The sequence below is a fragment of the Camellia sinensis genome, chromosome 11 (assembly GCF_055761805.1).
Source record: "Camellia sinensis isolate YWXY chromosome 11, ASM5576180v1, whole genome shotgun sequence".
Classification (NCBI taxonomy): domain Eukaryota; kingdom Viridiplantae; phylum Streptophyta; class Magnoliopsida; order Ericales; family Theaceae; genus Camellia; species Camellia sinensis.
This window is the reverse complement of record NC_138971.1, coordinates 150,860,757-150,869,453: the sequence shown is the minus strand read 5'-3', so window position 1 is coordinate 150,869,453 and position 8,697 is coordinate 150,860,757. Positions and strand designations below refer to the sequence as shown.

Sequence of the window (8,697 nt, the reverse complement as noted above, 5' to 3'; positions counted from 1 at the left end):
GGTTTTAGGTTATCTGTGAGCTTTTTTATAATTCGTACGGTAGAATCCTAGTAGAACTCTAATTCCTATTCGTAGAATCCTACTATGAGTCATCTTCTTAAGGGTAATGCTCATCTTTTAATACCCTAATCATCAACACCAAGTGAAATTGCCTAACTCTCTAGCCGGCAACCAGGAACCATCAGTCCGGTTGCATGTCAACTGTGTAACTGCTTATAGCCAAACCTTGACGAAGACAAGCACTAGCACCATGCTACTTTATCCCAATTGAAGTTTTACTTCAAGCATGCCATGTTTGCCCAGTTCGCTCAAATATCGCATTCATTCTTCCAGTCAAAACCTAACTAAGCTAGTCAAACACTGGTTAAGCTGGCCCAAATCCCTATCAAGCTTTCTAAGTTCGTCTTTCTGGCCGAAACGTTGGTCCCAATTTAGGCAATTTAGGCCGGTCAAAGCCCATACGAGGATAAGCCTGGTTAAAGCTTCATCAACACAGAATTTAGCCCGATCCAAACGTGAGACATATTTGCCTAATCATAACCTTAAGCCCAAGCTTAAATCTGTCCGGCCCAAGATTACGGCCCATAGTGATTTAGCCCGCTGGTAAGCTCATCTAGCAACAACTCTCAATTAAGCATTATTAAAAAAAGGAAGAAAAAACAAAAAAAGTAATCAATAATAGTCAAAGCCTAAAGTAATAGATCAAATGGTCTGATATTTCAAGTGAAAACAACCATATTGGTTTGATTAAAACATGAATGGTATTATCTTAATTTCTAGTTTCAGAAGATCACAGAGTCAAAATGAGTGGCACAGTTTTGCTGCTGTTGCTAATTATGTTGTTGCTTCTAGTCGCTTATGTGGCCAAATCGAAGACAGCCACATTTTTAAGAAGCTAGATAGGCTAACTAGAGGAGATGACCGTTATGTATGCAAACTCTGTCTATTTTCAAATTTATGTACCGAGATTTTTCTAAATAGGTAATTGTATGGCAGAGATTAAATTTGTGTAGTGTGAATTTATATGTAAAATAAATCTGAATCACCAAATGATAGCTTTAAATAATTTCTGAGTAGTTAAATCTGCATTTGTAATATTACTATTTCATTTTTTAGTTTTTTTCCGTCAATTTTGTCTCTGTATTTACTTTTCTCTCTCCTTTTTTTTTTTGTTTTTGTTTTTGTTTTTGTTTTGCTTGCTCTCTACAGTTCCTCCATCTTCCCTCATTTTTCTCCTCTCGTCATTTGTTGAAAGAGCTGTTTTGCAATCCAAGCTTCATCAGCTGCCAATACGATCCAATGGTGGCTCCCGATCTCCATCGTCAACAATGATACATTAAAAAAAATTAAAAATTAAAAACAACAGATAATAAATACATGGATATATTTTTTTTTTATGTTGTGATTTTGTTGGGCCGAACCCTCCATTGAAATGGGGGAAAAAGGGTTTGTAAATCGCAGTGTTTATTTAACAGAGAACATACAATAAAATTCATATGGAAGTTCAGATTTTATTCTCCATCCTCGCCTATTGTAATTTCTTCAATTTTGTTTTGAGAAATAGTTTACAAACCAGTTTATTGACTTTTTAATTTATTTAAATCACATTACTTCTCTACTTTTTACATGTATTTTCGTAATAAACAAAAAAACTAACATATTTTACACTTTCTAAAACAACATTTGTAACTTCTGTTGTTCTCTGACTCTTGAAGGAAGAGGACGCTTGCAGCAATCTGTAAACGTACAGCATATGTGCACACTGCATCTGAATCCAACAATAGCAGTTGTTGACAACAAAAACTAAAAGCATCCTCATCAAACTTTCAGATAATCAATTTTTTTCAACTTAATTAAACTATTTTTGCTTCATAAATCATAAGCAAAAGCTGCACCAAGCATCCTAACATGGATTTACACAAAAAAAAACTATAAGCAGCCAGACAAGGCCATGCACTTCTATGCACTCCAACTATTACACAAGAAGTCAGTTTGGTAATATAATAGTAATACCAAACAGCAACAAGCATATGATGGGTCCTATATAACTAGAATCTTCACGCAAAGCTTGAGCTTGTGTGTACAGAGAGATGGCGTTGCGAGCTTCCTTATCTAGGAGCAGCTGCTGCAACCAACCTGCTTTGAATATCGCAAACTACAAAACGAAAACCCGTTTATGCTTAGTATCATCAATCAAAATTGCTCACAGATCTTGGAGCACATCTGGCAAAAAACATTTCACAAATACACCAACTCCTATAGAAAACACAGCTTATTCTGGTGTCCAAAAACCCCATACAAGTACTATAAGGAGTACGATATGGATCATCTACAACAAGAGCCTCTGTGCAACCAGCTCCCAATTGCATAGCATTGTTATCCCAGACAGATCGGGCGGAGGCAAACAACTGCTGCATGGGGAACTCGAAGAAAGTACCTGTTTGGTATTGTTTTCTGAAATTTATTTTCAGTCTTCAAAAACACATACAAAAAAAAGATAAAAACATCAAATGCTCACTTGAACTGTTTTTTTAAAGCAATTCATGAAAAAATTTCCTGACACAACCCTTATTCCAGGAAACTATCACAAAATGCTTCTGAGGTTTCAGCAAAATTCTGATACATAAGAAAATGAAAACGATTTGAAAACAAAATGTATTCACAATGTTTTCTTTAGTTTCATTTCTGGAAGATTCAGAAAAGAGAAGCAGAAAAAGGAAAAAAAAAAATTTGATGGCAACAATACCAAACAGGTCTTTTAGAAGTCCTCCGGTCCGGTTTACAACAAACTGTATAGTTAGGTGGTTCTTAACAAGTTCCTCACTACAGGTGATATGTGCATACATTTCCTTGGATTTCAGACAACCAATTCACCCCAGCCGTGACCAAATAGTGCTGATTCCTAGCTTAGCTTGGCATAACAGTTTTGACTTGCTTCACAATAGAAATCATCTGTAAGAAAAGAATAACTGGATTCACATTTTATTAGCAAGAAGAATTAGTACAGTGCGCAACTATGGCATACAACTTTTTCTTATACCTTACGAAGCCGAAATATAGCTTAAAAAAGCTGAAAAAAGTTGACTATTTAGATGTAGGGAAAGGGGTGCATTTAGCTTCTGCTATCAGCTTGTAAACAGGCCCTATCTCCAAAATCATGAAAGGCAACCAGGCTGAAAATTTTTCACAGGAAGGCAAGTCCGAATTTTATATATATCCTATTGTTTAGTTTGTGGACTCAATAAATCGGGATTTAGGCTACTCTCACAAGATTATTTTGCTACTCCATCTGTATAATACAACAAGGTTGGTTGTCTATTTGATTGGATCATAGAATCGAATCAAAGTCCTAAGATCTTATTGAAAACAAAAAAATTTAAATAAACACTTCTTAAAAAGTATACACAAAATAAGCCAAAATTATAATGACAAGAAGTGAAGATATTGTGAAAAATATATACTCTAGGTAAAATGTAAATATATTATTATACAATAGAAAACTCGATACTAAAAGTTTTACCTTTCATAAAAAAAAATAATGTGAAGAGTAAGAGTTTTATAATAGAACGCTTTGCAATCTACAACAAAGTTTAAAAAGAAAGTTAGAATATTTAACAAAATTAAATTTTAAAATAGATTGAAAACTCAAAAGAGCAGCTTGGCCCAACGATAAGACGTGTCATTAGAGTCCTGGTGGCACTAATTGAATTCACAAAAATAGCCTTTCCAAAAATTGTTGCCCTCCCCAGACCCCCTAAGAAGCATGTTCTTTTGGCTAGTTGCAATATTTGAGTGTCTATTTCCCCCACTCTTTTTTTCCCTTAATTTAATTGATTCAATTTGGCTTATTTTTTTTATTCATTTGGACCACGTCAAATTGGTATTTAAGCAACAAATATAAAATTTACCACAAGATAGCTCATACAGTACAAAACAAGACTTACAAATTGGATCAGGTAAGAGTGAATCCGAATTCCACGATTCTATAAGATTCAACTATTAGAATCGAAAGATCCTAAACAAGAAATTTTCTAAATGAAATTTTCTAAATAATCCGGATTGATTATGCCTAAATGGGTCGTAAGATGGTAGGATCGTAAAATCTAGATCATGATTCTGATAGCCATGCTCTTGACATTCAAAAAATGGATTTACGAACCCTATATAGAGTATAATAATAAGAAAGATTATATGATAATTTTTGAATAATTTAATGATTGATAGAATTTGGACTCATATCTCTTGTTGTGAAAACAATGTCTTCCTAATTAGATGGAGTTATCATTAAGAACTATTTTATAACAAGTTTGAACTTAATGATTCTCCATTCGATTTGATTCACAATATGATTCTCAATTTGACAACTATGAATAATTTTTCAAATAAATATGGATGTGCAAAAACAATTTTACAATGCATAAATAATAAATCTACTCATCATAAATTCCAAAATCAGGTTTAACATCAAAAGCAACTACCTGATGCAATTCTCTTAGATGCACACTGTTAGACCATGTTTGATACACGTTATAGAGCGGGGATCCAGAGGGGAGGGGGATTGTCAATCGCATGGATCCACATGTTTTTTTCTTGTTTACTATAACGCATTTGATTGGGAAAAAGAAGTGCGATTGCTAGCACAATGGTATTGCTAATTTCATAGCCATGGGATCAGTCACATCACTCAATCTGATTGTCAAAAATAATTCAATGTTATATCCTACCATAATCAAACATAGTACTACTCCCACAATATATATAATCTGAAAGTTGTTGCCAAAATCCAAAGTTAATAGAAAATCAAAAGAGGATCATTAATATATACTGTTTAACTGTCTACAAAAGTTCATTCACATTCCCTTATGGTGAAACCCAGCAAAATAAATTTAAGAGATGCATACTAATGGAAATGTTTTGCAGCATACAGCACAAAAAGTATTTTAACATGACAATCACCTATTCCTTCTTCCTGATCTCTCCCAATCAAAGCAAAAAGTTGGACGAACAACAAAACAAGCAAATTAAATAGACTTAAAGGAACTAAGCAGGAGGAAAGCACGCTATTATCTTAGACAATGGCTCAAATGGGCAAAAACCATAGTTAGCATACCTTTGAAGACATAAGTAAAGATGCTACTCTTTTCACCACTAAAATTAATCTACTCTATTTTTTCACAAAGAATTTAGATATTATAAAAAAAACACCTCACATCTTATTTCACTCCTTGCAAACATAACCTTCCTAATACAAAACTCTGGCCCCATAGTACAACTTCAACCCTAAAGGAAACAAGATTTCTTATATTAAATAATGAAGGGCTTGGGTAATTAAATAGGTAAATAGACAGTACTGTTAAAAGATGGAAAGTAAGGACATAAGGGGAAGGGGAAGGGGAAGGGGAAGGGGAAGGGGAAGGGGAGGGGGACCTTCTTCATATGCTCAAAGAACGCCACATTTCTCTAGCATCAGATTGGACAAAATCATCTAATTCCATTTATATTCATAATTTTTTTTTGGATAAGTAATTTATGTATTCAGAATATCATCTAGACATATAACACTTACGAATAAGCATTATGACCAATTAAGAGCATTAATGTAAAATACAAAAATAATTTATTAACATACCTCTCCAACATATAGCTCCTCTTCTACTTCTTCTTCCAGTAGCTTACAGAACCAGTTTGAACCCCTTTGACAGGAAATTATCCCTGCAAAAAGCAAAATCCAACATATGATGCATCAAGTGACATGAAGGTCACTTAGGAAAGAGGAATTAGAATTTTCATGTCTTACTGCATATAATACTACTGGATGAGAACTCCAGGCTTCCACAAGCAACTGAAATGCATATTGAATAAATGCAGTAGCACTCCATATACGCCTTATACACATTTTGTTATTTGAAAAGCCATACACATTATATGTATTCTAGAAGACGTGGGAAATCATCCCTGGAGATGGTAGGAAAGTTAAATTCTGGCATGACCTAATGTGGGGATGTTCCCTTATCGGTGGGGCTTTTCCCGACTAGTTTCAGATTGCAGTGGATAAGGATGCCTTGGGTCTCAAACTACATAAGGATCACTAATACATCATTGTATTTACATTATTAGAATTTGGAGGCAGTGGGTTACTCATTCACATTCTTTATGAGGAGAATGGTGCATGGCCAAGGGAGAATAGGATGGTGTGGAAAGCTAATGGTGAGAGATTATCTGTTAGATCGCTAAAATGGGATTCAACGGGTACTACCGACGAGTCATTCCATGGAACAATATCACGAAGGTTGGGGTTCACATGAAGGTGTTTGTATGGACTGCAACCTTAGATTCCATATTGACTTTGGACACCTTGGGAAAGCGGGTGAGATGCTTCCTAATTGGTGTTACATGTGTAGTGGCATTCCAACAAGGTTAGTCTTTTGGAGTTTACTATTTTCTATTTTTCAAGTTTGTTAGGTCATGTTGCACACAATGATTCATCTCTATGACAGTCGAGCAATAGGCCATAAAAGGGTAAAAAAGCCATGGATGGTGGTGCCTTTGTGCTTCAAGGGTTACATTTGGAAGGAACAAAACCGCCGCACCTTTGAGGATGTAGAATTGGATATGCATGGTCTCAAAAAAGCTCATTTACGATTACATTGTTCTCATTTTTGGTTACATGAGAAATTTTGTGACTGTTTAGTCGCTTCTATTGATTTCATAAAAAAATAAAAATTCTTTTGTTGATGTGATATAGCTAGCTTTTCTTTAATACTCCTACTATGTAGATGTTGAACCCCATTTCTAGAACCTTTAATTGAATTGTTTACCTATGAATATATATACATAAATATAGCTTAATCTTTTCTTCTTCTTTTTTCTTTTTTGTCGCATGGTATATGTCAAAAAAAGTTTGTGGGGGTTAGATGTTAGTTGGGAAGGGAGAATAACAAAGGGATATAACTTAATCTAATTGCAAATAGCATAATTTTTACCATGTTAACTTCTTTTTTTTCTTTAAACTTTTTTAAATGTGGCTTGCATAAAACCAGCAGTGATTGCAAGATATATCCTCGTGTCACAAATATGTCTATAATAAACAAGACAAAAGCACGACAAAGGAAGCAATTAGAATTTAAAATTTAAAAAAGCTAATTGACTTGGATGTTAACGTACATATTCCTCTCTTCAAGTTCTTGTTGCTTTTTACCATCACCTTCACTACCACCACCATCAAGTGAAACAAGGCTTCCCACACACATCTCTACTTGAAACAATTCTTTTATACCACGAACCTTAACTTTCTTGACAGTCATCTTCCTTTTAAAGTCATACCAAATAAGCATTTCAGTGTCTTGCTCCAAGAGTACTTCCTCGCCGCTCTTTGAAAAAGCAACAGGCCTCACGTAATGAAAAGACCTAATCACACCCAGTTGCCCCAACGAAATTAACTTCGTCCAAGATTCCTTCACCCCGTAATCCTTCATCACCCATATATCAACACGGGTTAAGTAATAATTGCAAAGCACCGAAAGGAAGCCCCCAAGTCCCTCCACATTCATTACAAAATCTGTATCCGAATACTCGGGTTGTGGCACCATCCTATATTCCTCGCGCACAAGATCAAAAGCAACAATCAACCCGGCCTTTCGAATCTCGGGTTCTTGAGTCACAACCCAGTGCACAGCACCGCTAGCTAGTACACCACCTGTTCTTTTCAAGATAGGGTAATTAGGGTTATGAGGGAATTTCTCAACCCTATGCCATGAATTCGAGTTCAAGCTATAAACTTTAACCTCATAATGAAAAGAATTACCATCCTTCCCTTTGAGCACCACAATCCTCACAACCTTATAATCATCAGTAACACTATCATACCCAAATCCATAAACCCGGCTCTCGTAAAACCTAGAATGGTTTTGGAACTCAATCGAAGCGTAAGGCAATCTTCGAGACTTCCTCGTCGATGGGTTCCACAAAACCATAGTATCCAAAGCGTTCGACAAGCAAATCAAGCCATTACATGAACCCCATACCTCGGTCTCATAGTCCTGACACCTCAAGGGATGATGATCGAGCTTCACAGCCTCTACGGTAGTGCCATCGAGCGAATCGAAATCAACAGCAAAAAGATGATCATCTCTCATAACGAGACAGAGATTGGACTTGGTTTCCACCGATCGATTGAGATGGAGTTTGACGAAATCGGAGCTGTCGATTAGGGCACGCCATGGAATGGATACGGATCTAAATCGGAGAAGAGGCTCGACGGGTAATCGGGAGAGGATGTCGGAGACAACTTCCTCCGGGAGGTGAGACATCGGATTAGGGTTTTGAGTTATCAATGGTTGTGATGACAAATGGATTGTGTTGTGTCTGTAGTGTCTCCCCGGCGGAGTAAAGGTGAAGAGTGTAGTGGGATGGTTGATCTTATTATATAGGGGTACAGATTCTCTCCCGCCGTGTTGTTTGGGTTCATAGTCCTTTTTATTTTAATAATTTAAATTATTTAATATGTATAAAATTTGTCAAATATTTTATTTTTGTAAAAATTATATTAATTAAATATTAATAATTATTTTATCGAATTATTAAAATAAGATTTGTGATGAGTCTTACAAGCCTAATAGTATTTTTTAACCCTATCTCAAACTAAAGAGAAAATGATTCATTTACATAATTTTTTTTCAAATAATAAAATTTAAAAAA

General features: G+C 35.3%; 1 protein-coding gene across 6 annotated transcripts; it reads right to left on the bottom strand.

Moving 5' to 3' along the window:
• Positions 1-1,824: 1,824 nt before the first annotated feature.
• On the bottom strand, positions 1,825-8,449 carry LOC114270283 (F-box protein CPR1). 6 transcript variants are annotated; one of them, XR_014344809.1, is made up of 4 exons: positions 7,165-8,443; positions 5,630-5,712; positions 2,845-2,952; positions 1,825-2,155 (listed from the first exon to the last, which is right to left on the bottom strand). XR_014344809.1 is itself a non-coding variant. In XM_082895887.1 (3 exons), exons 1-2 carry the CDS (start codon positions 8,307-8,309, stop codon positions 5,673-5,675), a joined length of 1,185 nt encoding a protein of 394 aa, XP_082752013.1. In that variant the 5' UTR covers positions 8,310-8,449; the 3' UTR covers positions 1,825-2,952; positions 5,630-5,672. The 6 variants fall into 6 exon arrangements, 4 of the variants coding, with proteins under 4 accessions (XP_082752013.1, XP_082752016.1, XP_082752015.1 ...); XR_014344810.1 differs by having other exon boundaries at positions 2,845-2,969; positions 7,165-8,428; XM_082895887.1 differs by having other exon boundaries at positions 1,825-2,952; positions 7,165-8,449.
• Positions 8,450-8,697: the final 248 nt, after the last annotated feature.